This window comes from Lampetra planeri, chromosome 15 (assembly GCF_965212315.1).
Source record: "Lampetra planeri chromosome 15, kcLamPlan1.2.h2, whole genome shotgun sequence".
In the NCBI taxonomy this organism is placed as follows: Eukaryota; Metazoa; Chordata; class Hyperoartia; order Petromyzontiformes; family Petromyzontidae; genus Lampetra; species Lampetra planeri.
The window spans coordinates 11253079-11269151 of NC_136121.1; the positions used below are offsets into that span (position 1 = coordinate 11253079).

General features: G+C 41.7%; 1 protein-coding gene across 1 annotated transcript; it reads right to left on the bottom strand.

The window, feature by feature from the left end:
• Positions 1-893: 893 nt before the first annotated feature.
• Positions 894-13675, bottom strand: SLC7A11 (solute carrier family 7 member 11). Its single transcript, XM_078601080.1, has 12 exons — positions 13101-13675; positions 12803-12929; positions 12584-12699; positions 11838-11963; positions 8742-8841; positions 8140-8184; positions 7341-7464; positions 5907-6010; positions 5348-5444; positions 5033-5182; positions 3800-3977; positions 894-2918 (listed from the first exon to the last, which is right to left on the bottom strand). Exons 1-12 carry the CDS (start codon positions 13393-13395, stop codon positions 2854-2856), a joined length of 1527 nt encoding a protein of 508 aa, XP_078457206.1. The 5' UTR covers positions 13396-13675; the 3' UTR covers positions 894-2853.
• Between the last annotated feature and the right edge of the window lie 2398 nt (positions 13676-16073).

The window sequence follows — 16073 nt, forward strand, 5'->3', positions numbered from 1 at the left end:
CAGTTGTGGCGCTGGAATATCGAATCGGTGACCTCTGGATTGCATGTCCAGTGGGCAAATGTTTAGACCATGGCATCATTAGTGTTGCATCGTTCATCATTTTTCGGTATAAATTTAAATCAGCGAATGACATTTTAATCCAATTTCTGCAAAAACCGACAGTGCTTTTTCAATGTAACCATATCTAGAATTGGGGTGCCCAGTTGTTAGATAGCTAACATTGGAACCTTGGGGACCTATCTTTGGATTCTGTCCCAGACCTGGATTCGCTTCTTTTACGCCAGAGGCAGAGCTATGGAGCGAACTGTCTATCTGAGCCGCATGCTGTTTTTGTGGTAAAGCTATCACAGGCAGACAAGAACTGACAGCTCGATTCAAGTGTAGCGCACCGTAAACTAATGCTGTGCAAATCTGTGGAGGAATCTCATAAACCATCACACCCATTTAATAATAGTGTACTGTATGCAGGCATGGGAACGCCTTCTGCCTGCCACATTTCTGTACATTCCGTTATAATGGCAGGCCAGTTGGAACACCGAAGCAGCAAGAAACAAATCACAAGATCACTCATTATGAGGGATTACAGTTAGTTATATATGCATGCAAACCCTAAAAGTACCGTTAGGGAAAAAAAAAATCTTGCAGTATTTAGCATCAACTTAATTTGTGCATTTCAGATTAAAGTGCAAATTGATGTTATGAAGGCTTTGCACATGCCAACATAATGGTGGCTTAAAAAAGCAATTTTTTTAAAAGATGTAGCCCCTCTCTGTAATGAGCAACGAAGAACTGTGCCAAATGTGTGCTAAGTGGGTGAGCACTGAGTTCATAGTAAGCTAATGTATTTTGCGTACAATCTGAAATGTGTATATTTTATTTGACTCGCGCACATATTTGAAAAGTCTTTAGTTTATTTAAAGTAGCAATTGTAGCTAATACATACAAGTCTTAAAAACAACAGAATTATACCCAATTTTACTCACATTTTACATCGTTACTACAAAAGTTGATGAAAAGTAATGTTTTGCATGTTATGTTATTGCAGTTTATTGGTAATTACTGGCAATGTGGAGTGATTATGCATACAAATGCTTATTCAGGGCAAATAAATCCATCCTTTGGAAGATACTCTCATGTAAATATTGCAATAAATTATCTTTAGTACAGCATGAGCACGGATTTATGTGTATGTGACTGGCCTGATATTACTGTGATTTGTATCATTCTGCAATCCTCATTTCCATCTGTGTCCAAAATTCAACTGGGAATTTTGAGATACACATTTACATGCGAACAATTTTTTTACAGAATACAGTACTTAACTGGGACCATCATGCAACATTTAACTTAAAAACAAAGTGACTTAAATATATGAACTAAAATATGGTTTAAAAAATCCGATGGAAAATAACAACAGTAAGTGCAATAGCTGCTGTGACTTCAGGTAGCAAAGCATCCTTGATTTATTCAATACATAAGCATATATGTGTATATTTTATACACTGTCATGCATAATTATTGTAGGTAAATTGACTTTAATATTGGCACAATACATTTGTGTAAGGGGAGTGTGTACTTCTTCAAGTGTGAAAACTGGATCTTCCTTTTCCTCCGAGTCCTAGGTTACAGGATTCTTTAGATATGAAGATGCGCATAAAATTAATCCACTAATTTAAACATCCCATCATTTGTTATGGCTCCATCTTTCTCCCGAAGAAGTACCACATCTGAATTGTCAATCATCGGCCAATTCCTTTCTGCTTTCAAACTCCCATTTGCTGGGACATCTTCAATCACTTCTCATTCTTTTCCTCAGGCTCGTCTGTGAGCGACGGTTTGCATTCCAGAAGTCCCACCACACCTGACCATTGGTTTTCTTGAGATAAATAAATTGGAGTTAGAAATGCATGAGCTATATACCCATTTAATAATTATGTTTAACCCATGACATCCAAAATGCAACTAAAACGAACGAATTGGTTTTTAAAACTCCACGTGAGTCTCAAAATATGGCATTAGTTTTGACCTAGTCATTTCAGAAATCCATTAAGAATGTAGCTATTATATCATGATAGATCTAAATTGAAAAAATGTAGAAAATGTTGTAATTTCCAAAGAAACCTGCGACCAAAAGTCTAGCTTTTCTACATCGAGTGGGTCACTTGAATGTTTTTTTTCTGAAAATCTGGCATTCTTCAAAGATGCACTTGCATGAGCTTTCTTTGTGGCATGGAGTGTGAACACAATTATTTAAATGTAAAGTATCTTAAATATGTTATTACAAAACTAAAGGTTTCAAACGTGTCAACACTTATATATGTTTATAAATATATATTTTTCTAATTGTGCAATTTGGTAAAACTCACTTTTTTTTTTATTATACCCTCATGGCACTTAGCTTACATTAACGTATATGTTTCTAGTCCATATGACCTGGAAACATGGACATTGGTGAATACATTGAGAACAAAAGCTGAAAAGTGTTCAAAAGTCTTGGGGAGAGGTACAAGTTTGGAATTACACTGAGAGACAGAAAATGAAGACATGAATTAAGAACAAATGCATGTTAGAGCCGTCATATTGACTGTTAAGAAAGACAAGTGGGCTTGGAGCGGATCCATCATTAGAAGGACTAATAACAGTGGCAGCCAGAGGAATCACGCAAAAGAAGATGTACATCGTAGAGATGGAGGAATGATATCAGCTTGTGTGCAGGACTGGTGCATTGTGAGACCGTGAGAGATGTGACAGCTTGGGAAGACCTTCATCCAGCAATGGATATATCACGGCTGCTGAGGATAATGTGCCTTAAACGGTTTCAATGAAGTAGCCCTTTTATCGAGTCTTAATGGGTCAGTAAGTGGCCACCTCTTGTGGTGCCACCTGCAGGATCAGCTGCAGGACACGAGTCACCCTGTCTGCAAGGCACAGGACACACGTAACATTTTGCGTGAAAACATTTTACATAATGGTATTCAAAGAAGCTGAAAGGGCATCCTAGTTATATCTGTAAACCTAAACTGGAAACATGGCAAAACCCAATGAGCCAAATGGGCCATTAGCTCTCTTTTAGAGGTGATCTGGCCACACTTGATAGCTCACTGAAGTGGCTTATTAAATGTGGGGATAGAAAGTCGCCAAATTATCTAAACGCATGTTTCTAGATGTGGAGGGCAAAGCCAGTGGACCCAGAGAAAAATCCACACGACCATCGGGAGAACATACAAACTCCAAATATATAGGCGTCAGAGTCGGGGTCGGGGTCGAACCCACAATCTCCTACATACCAGGCGAGGGAGATAACGTCTTGCCACCGCAGTGCCCCAATTTATGTAGTAATTTATTTTAACATAAACCTGTAATCATAAGAAGCCACTAGCACGGATAACAAAGAGATCGTGGGGGTAGTGGCGTCATCGTATTTGGGACTATGTATCTATGTTAAACTTATTTCGCAAAGTTCGTAGCGAACTGTGCTAATCGGAGGTGATGGGGGAAAGAAAAACAACATTAACACAAAAAGCAGTTCTGAATAAGGCTTCCTAATCGGAAGGAAGAGTGTTCCAAATCGCCGCAGAAGCGCATCTGAAAGCGCGCGATGCAGTGACCGTCTTTTGTTCGACGGTTAGCCAAAAGCCACTGCGAGGGTGACCGGAGTTTTCATGATGGTTTATGCTCCTTGACGAGGTTAGCAAGGTATTGTGGTTCACTTGGGGCAAGCACTTTGTGTTGTAATGAGCACGACCTTATGAGGCACGCAATGAGTGAGCGAGGTTACCCGAGCTAGACAATTGCTGACCTGTGGCACGCTTGACTGCAGTGGGCTTGCCGTCCCAAACCACAGTGAGGTAGTAGGCAGGAACGCCACTCAGCGTAATGGCACAGCCAATGCCACTGTTAACCGGGTCCGAGTATAGAGACAGAGTCACTACCAAAAGGCATGACAGGGAGAAGAAGACTGGGATGAACAGGGGCACCTACAAATGAGAAATTCCACATTAATCACATCCTGTAATGCATAATTTTTCATTTATCACATGTTCATATTAACGTCGCAGCAGTCGTCATTAACACCATCTCATATGTCACGTAACAATTTTAATTGCTGCATCAACGACAAAAAATCAGAACTAAAGCAAAACTGAAAAAATGTAGAACATATTTGGAATTCCATGTACGAAGGAAAAGGTGCCAGCGTACATTCTTCTGCATGTCACTCCACGTGGAAGGGCCTTGAATGGAGGGTTCTAGAAAGACTCACTGTACAGGGCACAATGGCCTACTCTTCCATACTGGCCATATATATATACACCTTAATTATCAGTGCAGAAATCATAAAATTTAACTGACATAAGCACTCTAGCTAAATGTACATATTTGGTTAGACTGGGATGGCCATAATTATTGAGGAAGCTCGGAGAAGTTAGTTGGGTTTTTTTATGTAGTTGTCGGTGATTTCCAAATGTGGAATGTCATGTATACCACTGGCAAGTTGTGGTCTGATGCGGAAAATAATGTCAATGTATTTTCACTTCACAGCTGCAGAAAGCTATGCTTGTGTAGATTAAATCACCAGTGGCCAGTGTACTGAACACTCCTACTAGGCCTAGGCTTCTTATAATAATATTAGTAGAAAACAATTTAATGATTAGTTTTATATAACGTCATCATGCAAATTGCAGCTCACAATTGCAGAGGAACAACAGACAAGCTATGCAGTCCTCTATACAGTATATTAAGATGTTACATATGTGTGAAGAAGACCGGAGCACATGGAAAAAAAAACCCCACACATACTAAGGGACAACACTCTATCCCATACAAAAGAGACAGATGATATTAGTCCACTCTTTGGTGGACTGCATTCTGCTGGCAATCTAGCATATGGCACCTTGATGCCCAAGGGAAGGTGCAATTCGCAATATTTGTCATTTGTCTGATCCACCAACCCTGGCTGCTACCATATTGCTGGCTTACAGAAATGCGCCACCACTGTCCGGCTAATCATCGTGCTGTAGCGGGCGGCACTTGCCTTGAATGGACGATGCATGTGTGGACGTGTGAAGCGCATGTACACCAGCCCGCTCACAGTCATTGCAATGAAAAGCCAGCGTGCAAAGCTGAAGAAATTTAGCAGGCTGTAGATGTCTCCAACGAACAGCATCAGCATCGTCAACGGGTACTGCAAAAACATAAAATGTCGGTCAGAATAAAGTAGGTCATTTCCCTTAAACCATAATGAACATAAGCCTTGGCAGGTGCAGATTAAGGAAACATGTCATGTACTGGCCAAGTGCGCTTACATAATTTGTGTGGCGTGGCTGTTTGCCTGAGAATGTGAATTTACCAGAATGATCACGGCAGGCAGCGGAGTGTGTTTCCGAACATGGATCATGGACAAGATGTGTGGAAGGTGGCCCTCTCGTGATGCCACGAAAAACATCCTGAAAGTTTCCAAATTGCATAGTAGTGATTAATAACTTGGGCTAAAGTATTGCAAAATTGTGGCACCGCATATTCATATTCGACGGGGTTTGTATAAACGTTGGCCAAAAACACATGGCAATAATACGCTTTTGCTGGCGTACAAAAGGACACGAGGCATCGAGCTAAAGACGTAGTCCTGGATTTGATTGATTGTGCTACTTTTGCCAGAAGTAGCACGACCAAGGGTATTTGGCCTCATCTTCCAAGCTCGCCAGACGATCTTGTGGAAGTTCCTACATTTTACCCCACCACACTACACATGGCTTAACAATCGTCTGACCGTGGTTTACGTGCTTGAACCGGCAACCTCCGTATTGTAAGTCCATTCTGTTAACTATTACACAACGGCAACATTGTGACATGAGTCATAATTTAAGTGTTATTGTACACTGGGGAACACATTTTATTAAATATGTTACCTTGCTATTGCAAAGACTCCTCCATTTAAGGATCCCAGGCAGGACAAAGCTACGAACACTGGAACGGTGATGGAAAAATTCCCCAGAAGACGTTCCGCAAATGTCTGCAATACAGAGAAAAATACATCTCTTATCACCATTGCTGACATTCGTGCAGCATTGCATCTTTATTAAATATTTGCTTTGTTTAACAGCAATGTAGGATTCTGTGATTTCAGATGCTTTCGTTTCACTTAATGTGATGCTTTAATGTATGCACCATATCGCTGTGTATATAGGCAGCTTTGAGAGGACATCATCCAGCAGTGGATTGGCCATGACTGATGACGATGACAATCCGAACACAGTAGCAGTTAACATTCTACTGAGAACATTTCCTCTAGACTCGAACCGTGTGAAAACACAATCAATACAGCCATTAAACTACATTACAAAAGAGTAACTCTTCTGTTTCCCCACACAACAAAAAAAAAAGTCTTGGCCGCCTTATAAAACCAATAAGACTTGCTGCGCATCATTGACTAAAACCGAGTTGGAACAAGTAATGTTGGTCAAAAGACACTGTGCATTTGCCCAGGACCTAATATTACGACTCTGTCCATGCATTCAAACAAGTAACACCGCATACTTTGCGCACCTACATTCAATTTAAATCACTTGGACGTTTGTGTGGCAAAAGGGTGTGTGACTATTACGTGGATTGCACAAAGGCAAAATGCCATTGTGCAACGTGGCAACAATGACTTTTTTTGAGTTGTGTTCCAAAGGCCCCGATGAGAACACCGACACAAACAGTGCTGCCTAATGACATGCAATTACACGGAGGACACAACGTACAGCACGCAAAGTTATTGAGAGGGAAATAAACCCCTACATTTTAAAAAGCCAATCAGTTTAAGCTGCAGTCCTCAAGGAAATGTTTTAAGAGCAGCGCTTATATTTTAAGTTATCCTTCCTTGAGACAAGGTGAATGGAAATACGTTTGGAAATTCTTGATTTTCGGGTATTCACGATCCAAAAATTTTATTCAACAAAATATCTGTGATATTTGCAAAATCAGTCTACTTACTAAGCTTAACTATGTTGGATATGTATTTAATTAAGGGCTTTAAATCTAGTGTACACTTCTAATGATAAATTAATAGGTACATTTGTATCACGCATTCTAGTGAAAATACTTATTTATAAACGCATGTTTTTTTTACCTGTGTATGTGCCACGGCTTTAATGATTAAAGTTATCTGCATTGGTGCAGGACTGCGGTAATTCCTCCGTTGCTCTTGATGTAAATAACCAGGGAGGGCGTTCCATGTGTGATTCAAAGCAAAGGTCCATACCGTAAATGTGTTTTTTTTTATTTGAGTCACCATTGCATACGTGAGTGATCACCATGACTGGCATTTATGTATCCTGTAGGAGGGCTCGTCATCTTACCACAGCCACAGCTTTTGACGCCAGAAGCTCGGCACCACTCATCACAGCGAAGTAAGCCATGTTCATGAACGTGTATGCTACGGTCACAATGCCCATAGAAATGCAAATTGCCAGAGGAATGTTCCTGAACCAGAAAAACAACAACAATTAATAAAACATTGGCAGATACACTCAATGCAAGTTCATCGTTGTTGGTTGTTATTCACGATGTAACTAGGATAGCAGACACAAAAAAACAGGGAAACACAAAGCAAGATGTACTATGGGAACAGTATTGTTTTATGTATACTGACAAATACAATTATATAGTAAATTAACTGATGATCACATTATTAAATTGCACGCTTTCCATTATGCATAGCATATAATTACCGTTTGCATTGTTGTGCAGGTTATATATAAAAAAATATTTGTCGCTCGAGATAGAAAACAGGTTTTTTTCAACACTTCCTGTCAACCACAAGGCCTTCTGGGAGTGCTTAATTTCAACAGCATTGGTTCAACACAAGCAAACTCAGCAGTCATGCTTGCATTCTGCATGGTATATCAAATCTAGTCCAGAGTTTTCTAGTATTGAGCCAATGTGGCTGAAAGTATGCACTCTCTCGAGGCGATGAGGTTGAAGTGTAAATACATACTCTTATATGTTATGTAGAAAGACAGATATATGAAATAAATAAATAAAATGCCCGCTCCTCTATTTGGTCACACATTATATACAAAGTAACTGCTGTGTACTGTAGTTTTTTCCCTGTCTTATGGCACACTGCAGAGTGTTGTGACCATTACACAATCTCACCTCTCTGGATTGTCCACTTCCTCTGTTACAAAGTTCATATAAAACCTAAAAAACACACACACACACATCAATGTCTGGACAATGGTGGCAGTGTGGCACAGTGGTAAATCCTCGCGCCTCACCACAAAAAAACATGGCCTGGGTTAGATTACAGAATTGGGTGCCTTTCTGTGTATGTTCGACCCCCCTCTTTTGCATGGGATTCATCTGAGTTCTCCAGTTTGCGCCCGTAGCTTAAAAGAAACAATGCAACCTGTATTGGCCAAACATCCCAATACTGAAACATAATCTGCAAATCACACAAATGGCATGACAGCGACATCACCCCTGATGCAAAACAAATATTTTTGGCAGGACACTCGTGAAATAAAGTCTTGAGGCTTTCCTGGGTAAACAGGTAAGAAACTTTCGATTTAAAGCTTTCGTGACTGCAGGGATTCATTTTTTTGGTTCTTTCGGTAAAGTCACGTAGAAAAGAAATAATAAAATAATATGTTTGATTTTAATTTTATTATTTCCCTTCTATAGACTTTTAGCAGTTATTGGACTCGAATTGTGTGGGGTCATATGGACCTCTGGCGATGTTCATGCGTGAGCCTCACCAGCCAGAGTAGGCGTACATGCCAGAGTAAAACGCCAGTGGAAGCCCCATCAACCCCACCTCCTTTCCGACAAAGGAATCTTGGAAATGTTCTGTGTTGCCTGCAGAGGAAAATCACACATTCTGCTCAGATCTGCCCGATGGTACAAATGGTTGTGCTGTGTATTGTTGCGGGTGGGGTGCAGTGGTTGACGCTCCCAACAAATCTGAATTTGATTCCTTGCCACGGACAAAGTCAGTGGTAAGCAAGCGGTGTCTAAATAATCCATTATCGGACTATTTTAGTTGACTGCCTAGTGTAAACGTGTAAACATCAGTCCTGCAGAGACTAAGGTAACCAGTAAGTTGGTTAACACCACACCACTGGTTAATTCAATTAACATGAAGGTACTGGTATGAGTGCTAAGTACCGGAACTTGCTCTTGCAGTACCTGTATGTATGTGTGTAACTCGGGCCCACGATCTTGTTGTTATTTCGACGAGCACGGCACTAGCTGGCGCCAATATAAGCGCCACTTCTCACCGCAATGACCACACCTGTTACATATTTTGACCTAAAAATTTCGTGACTGCAGAAATTAATATTCTCAATTCTTTCGGTAAAGTCACGTAGATATATATATTTTTTAAATAAAAACAAGCGCTTGCGTTGCAATCGAAACGTCGTGGTTTTTTGCTTTTATTTTAAAAATTTATAATTTATTTTATTTTATATCTTACATGACTGTTACATATTGGCGACACATTGCTGGGGAATTTTAATTCTGTGTGTGTGGCACACAGAAACTTTCACTATGGTCACATTTATCCACGCTTATTACCCCCCCCCCCATCCCTTGAGGTAAATGAGTCAATGGTCCAATTTGTGTGGTCAGTATCAGCAGTATGGAGACAAAGGTCCATAATAACAGTTTTTTGGGGGGGGTTAGATTGCATAAATATATAAATGTGTCCTTAAACACGCCACTACCCGACACAGCCATTTAGTAAGGTTTGTCACGTAAAAAGAACGCGACATTTCGTTACTAGTACAGCACACCGGTGTGTTGGAGAGACAAAGGCCGTTGTGCCGGAAGACCACAAGTTCAAGCAAACACAGAAACGTGTACAAATAAAAGAAGAAGAAAAAACCCCACGCCACTGAGCCTTTGTGTACGATACAAGAGAAAAGATCCCATCAGTAGTTCCTGGACAAATGCAATGGTGGGCTCGTGTTGTCCTCAGTAGGCGTCGCCAACACAAGGACTGTGCAGTCACCAACGATCACCGTGCATTTGCGTATGGGGGATGTATTATTTCGCGTGTGCGATTTTTTATTTTTACAAATCTCGATAACTCGGGATGGGTGGGGAGCGGGGCGCGTCGAGGGGGTGGCCTGTATAAAACTAAAAACGTGGAAAATACAAAACGCATGTAAACTTGTCTCAAATGTAATTATTTACCTACTTTTTGCACGATAGTGAAGACGCGCCGCCTTGTGATTGTATTCCTTCTTAAAGTAATCGGTTTATTTGCCATTATGTTTGTGGTCACGTGGACACACGAGGCAAAGATCACATGTATCGCCTTTAACAGGCAGTTGGGGCAAGTGCTGTTAGCCAGTAGCACACGAGGGGGTGGGTGGCCAACACCACGCCCGAACGTCTTTGTCTCCCGAGTGACAATGTTTACGCACCGCAGCAGGTAATCATTTAAGGCTGAGTCAACCTAGTGTAGGCTCAGGACTGGTTCATATAGCCGTCACTGGTATTGGCCTAACAGCTACACGACCGCTCCCCATGTGGGCACACAACGCAGCATGTCACTGACCCCCCAATGAGAGGGGATATTTTATTTATTGTTCAGCAAACACAGCAGGTGCTGGCTTCACGTGAGGTGCCTTCGAACAGCATCGCCAGGTTTTTCCCGTTGGTTATGCTTCCGAGCTTGAGAAACACGCATTAAGTTACACCACTTGTGTTCTTAATCGCTAAAAGCAATGCAATTAACATTTTTTCCATTTCGCCTGATGCCAGATTTTTATCTCGTGTGCATAAATTTAAAGGTGTTATCTGGCTAAGGAGGAATGGAAGAAGCTTGGCGGGTTTTTTTTCTACACCAAAGATTTCTTTAACTGAACAATTCTATTACTATACAAAGCACAACGTTGGCCAGATGTGACAAAATATTGGAATATTGTTATGCCTGGAGTTCATCACCCAGTAACAGAGTACTCTATACTCGATAGAATTCAACACTCATCAATGCAGTCACTTGCTCGCCCAACGGTCCATCGTTTAGTCACCCTTTTATCAACTCTCCTTTGCCACTCTACACGACCATGACTCCGGTTCCCATGAACGTCACTCATTGATCGGTCTGCCCATGTTGAGGACTCAGTTGAACAGACCTCTTATGCCTCCTCCATGTTATGTCTAACCGCCATATTTACAGAGACAAAAACCTTTTTGTCTTTCCCACTTATTTCCTCATACTTGCTCCGTTTCGGAAATTCCATTTCATCCTCACTTTTACAAAGCTCTTATAACCTTGCTCAATTCAATAAACGTATTAACCTCTCATCTATGAAACAATGCATAATGATGGTTTGTTGGTAGCCACTTGACATTTGGGGCATTCGGGTCTGTACTCAGTGACCTCGATAACAAAAAAAAAGCGCATCAGCACAAACCCGCAAAGGCCACACATTTTAAATATTTTTGTTGAGCTATTAATACATTATTTAGGATAACAACTGCAACAAAAACACACGAATGCTTATTTATTTTCTTTCTTTAAAAATGTGCTTTGATAATCCACAAATGGTAAATATTGAGCTTTAGGAACCCGAGCAGTCCTGTAGATTTCCACGGACTGATCACCACTGGGCAGAGCTGTTCAAACTTCAGCAGCCTACATTACATCAAAAGCCATGTTGTATGCACTCCTCAGCTCTCTCTGCGCAGCCTCCTGAGTCAGTCCGTTTATTGCACCAGGGGCATAACAGGCCGTGATGGAAAGTCAGCCAGAAAGATCATGTGGACAACCATGCCGGGCTACGAATGCGCGGTGCTTCTCAGTAAAATCGGTGCTCGATTTGGTATATTTGTCGGCATACCTTTGGCTAAGTGTATGATGCCCGGTATGATTATGATTCCAACGGCAGCGAGCTTGGAGAATGTGAGAAAAGTCTGAAGTCTCGCTGTCCACGAGACGCTTGCGCTGTTTATGAACATCACCAGTGCTGGAGGGAGATAGAGATACTGTATAGAACATCACAATCCTTACATGCTGGTATAGGAGAACTAATTTCATTGAATGTCACCAATGGCACGGATTCAATCATCCACCAGGTTATCCGCGGGTTAACGCCACTTATCTGTGGGGGAAAGAGTTGCGGATAATCGCAGATATAACGAATACAAAGCCAATCCAAAAAGCAGAATTGGAAATTCCAGATACCTGCGGATAATAGGAAGAATAGGGCCACAGGTAATAGTTTTTACGGGCCCTTCCGCTGATGCGGATAACAGGAGTCGTGAGTAATGAGTTGTCCTGTGGTTGCAAATCATCACTATTATCTCATAAAGGATTCGAATGCTTGATTTAATGTTAACAATGCGACTTTAATATTATACATATTTAAGGAACGTTATGACATCAATCAGGATTAGAGTGCTGTGTTAAGTTGTACTAAAGTTGTGCTTAACACATTTTAGCTTATTACCTTATATTTCAAAACATGTTTTTAGCTTTATACTATACTCCGTGACAAGCGAAGTGTACACTAACATTGATATCCTACAAATGTTGCTTATATGCAAATACTGTATTTACAATTTAATGCAATGAATTGGTACTTACAGATAGCGAGGGCAGTGACAATTTTCACTGCTAACTGAGGGACGTGGCACTGAGGAAACATCGGTTGCAGAATATATTGCCCAAACGTGAGCGCTATTACAGCCGTTGCAGCCGGCCTGTGGAGACAGAAGAGGCAATTAAACACAAGTGAAGGTCGATGTGTCCACGTTTTACCACTGGGTTGGTTGATGAAGTGCACCTTTCGAAAAACAACAATACCTTATGATGATGAGTTCGACCCACAATCGGACAAAAGCTGGCAGAGGTCCGAATGCTTCAAGGATGTAGGTGTAGTGGCCGCCAGACTTCTTGATGCAAGTCCCCAGCTCAGCGTACGACAATGCACCTACCCAATAAAGACACATCTTAAGAAAGTCGCATTTGATTATAATCATGCACGAGGAACGTGAAATGCAACGAAAAAAATAACAACTGTACTTTTGCTTTAAACGAGATGATAAATCAAACAAAAAACAGCAACACTAAAACACACGAATGGATAAATCGTAACACTTACCAAAAAGTGACAGAACACCGCACGCTGCCCAGACAACCAGCGACATGCCCACACTGCCGGTGTTCGTCAGGATACCCTTGGGCGAGATGAAAATCCCACCGCCGATGATGGTGCCCACGATGATGGAAATGCCACGCACGAGGGTGATCTTCTTCTTGAGGTGCACTCGGTCCGAGTCATCTTTCCCCAGAGGGTTTGCATCTTCCCCGTTCAACTCGGGGGGTGACCGCTCCAAAGCGTTCGTCAACTCCGGATTTTCACGTGCGTCGCGCCGCGTAAGCGGTCTACTTTTCATCGTTTGAAAGTCACCCGAGGCTATGCTGGGTGCCACCGTGTCAAGAAGAAGAAGTAGTAGTAGAGAGATAGACGCGTGTGTGTGTGTGTGAAATTGAACACTCGCGCGCGTGCGTGTGTGTGCGTGAAATTAAACACGCGCCCTCTCTGCTACTTTTTAAAGTTATAAGCAAGTGAAGACGCGAAGCGCCGGTGGAGTGTGACTTTTTTCCGACTGACGGCGAAAGAAGCGACAGCCCTGTTATGAAACGTTGGCACCGTGACTCGACACGCTGGGCGTCTCTCTCGGTCTTCGGGCTGTTGAGTGAGCACTTTCTTATTGGTTGTGACGAAAAAAAACGCCGCCGACAAAATAGCCGTGAGTCATCTTTTTGCACAGATTTATGCTGAGTAACCATTAGTCAACACGCGTAGTCCAGATAGGAAATCGTGTACTATCATTAATGAGGAAACGTATAACATGACAACCCATCAACGTTGCGTGAATTTATACGTTAAATTATATCCCTTTTGATGGGTAGGGGGGGGGGTAATTTTCTGTTGAACATCTAGTGGCTTCTAAACGGCTATTACGATTCATTATATTCTAAATAAACGAGACGCAGCATAGTGTTAAGTACTTTGCAATGGGCTCTAGAATATCTGTACACTATGCAGTTGTTGTGCTTTTAAATGAAGACATTTAAGAGTACTGAGGCTTAATTGTCAACTGAAGCCATGACGCAACTTGTGTGCACCGCTGATGCAATATTTTTTTTCCATTACACCACTTAAAAGTGTTGGGTGTACAACAAAATCAATACGTCAAGGGAGCCAGTTTCATTGGCCCTCGGGAACAAATTGTCAAATAGCTTAACACCGCAGCCTGCACATTACTGTACAACACAGTATCACCTCTCACACACACACACAAGACTGCACAATTGACACGAACTACATTATAATGTTACTGTCGTGGTCTACTTGGCCACCCGTCTTGCTGTTACTGCAATGCTGCGTATGGAGGACATACAATTTAGAATTAAAGTTTTAAATGACTAGGAAACATCATAAACCGTATCATCAAGTGCAATTCAAGATGCCACAATTTAAATCGAATGTTCACCACACTCATAAAAAAGGTACAGAAAACAATGGAATGTTTGTCGCTCTCTGTAATCTATCAATCTACATCACGTCATTATTGTTAAACAGTAAAATGTAGTAGTAAGAATAATCCACTGTTGGATCGAGACCTCTCGACCATGCCGAGTTGGTCATGGGGTGGTTGGAATAATCGTACTTCACCAAGCAAGTCAGTGCTCGTTAAAACGTGAAGCAACTTTAATGACAACAGCGTAGTTAGAAATAAAAAAGAAGTTTTCGAGATATCGAAATGAAAGAATAACATTTTCAATGAGCTGTGACAGAGAAAACTATTGTGTACAAGGGCATTGCCTGGCTTATTATGATTTTATGCATTTGCCATCAGCAGCCCAAACACATATTATACTTGGCAGACGTGATGTTCGTCGTGCACATGTGACAGGCGGAATTGTGTTTATTGTTGGTAAGGATGCTCGTCGCAATCTGCAAGCAACTCGGATGCCAGCACACATTTTCCCAAAACGTTCACAAAGAAGTCAACAAACACATACAGCAAACAATAATAGAGTTGGAAAGAAACAATACTGCAAGCACATAAGGAATGTGACTGACTGCACATGTAAGAGAGTGGGCATGTTATGTAACGAAAAAGTGACATAATTGGAGAATAAAAGAGAAAATAATAGATCACGACGTTTCGATCGCAACACAAGCAGTCGTCCTCAGGCGGAAAAATAATCCAGCAGTGGAGCTGCTGAACCAGGAAGAACCACAGCGAGAGAGCTGTTACAACAAGAGGCTATTTATGTGGCGATGGGCAAGCAAGCGGGGTCTGAGCTGGAAAGGAATTCCATCCCCGGACGCAAGCACGTCAGTTGTGTTAATGGGGGAGATTAGGAAAAGAGAGATTAGGGAGAGAGATTAGCATGAAATGAGCTTCCATCGTCGGACCTGGATCTTGTGTTTGTTTAAGATTTTGGAAACACCTGCTATGTATGGCAAGGTGATGGTTTTGATTGGGTCCTCAGATGGTTGTCTCCCCATGGGGCTACAGCTTTGCGGATTGTGCGGTCTGAGTATCAATTCATCTTGAGGGCTTGGTGTACGTGCTATAGTTCACTGGCTAAGTGACGCTGGTCAGAGATGCAGTGGGCCCTATGGTGTAGTGTTTTGATGAGGGAGTTCTTCTGGGCCGGATGGTGGTGGGAGTCAGGCTTAAGATAGGAATCCGTGTGGGTGGTTTTCCTGTAGACGGAATGGGTGTATGGAATTGATGTGGTTGAAAAATGGCTCAGTGCTGGCTCACCATGTGGCCAGATGACTAAAGTGTCATATACGTATCTCTTCCACAGGGAAGGACGTAGGGTGGATGTCAGGATGGCATCTGTTTCAAAATTTTCCATGAAAACATTCGCTGCCACTGGTGATAAGGGAGAACCCATAGGGGTACCTTCATTTTTTTCAACATTTTTTCAACCACATCAATTACATACACCCATTCCGTTTACAGGAAAAACACCCACACGGATTCCTATCTAAAGCCTGACTCTCACCCCCATCCGGCCCAGAAGAACTCCCTCATCAAAACACTAC

What these genes read in the sequence shown, in the direction of transcription:
- SLC7A11 (XM_078601080.1), bottom strand. Translation starts at nt 13,395, where the DNA reads ATGAAAAGTAGACCGCTTACGCGGCGCGACGCACGTGAAAATCCGGAG. An exon ending in GTCGAACTCATCATCATAAG is followed by an intron (nt 12,700 to 12,802) that starts GTATTGTTGTTT and finishes CTGTCTCCACAG; the next exon opens with GCCGGCTGCAACGGCTGTAA. An exon ending in TGTCACTGCCCTCGCTATCT is followed by an intron (nt 11,964 to 12,583) that starts GTAAGTACCAAT and finishes ATCTCCCTCCAG; the next exon opens with CACTGGTGATGTTCATAAAC.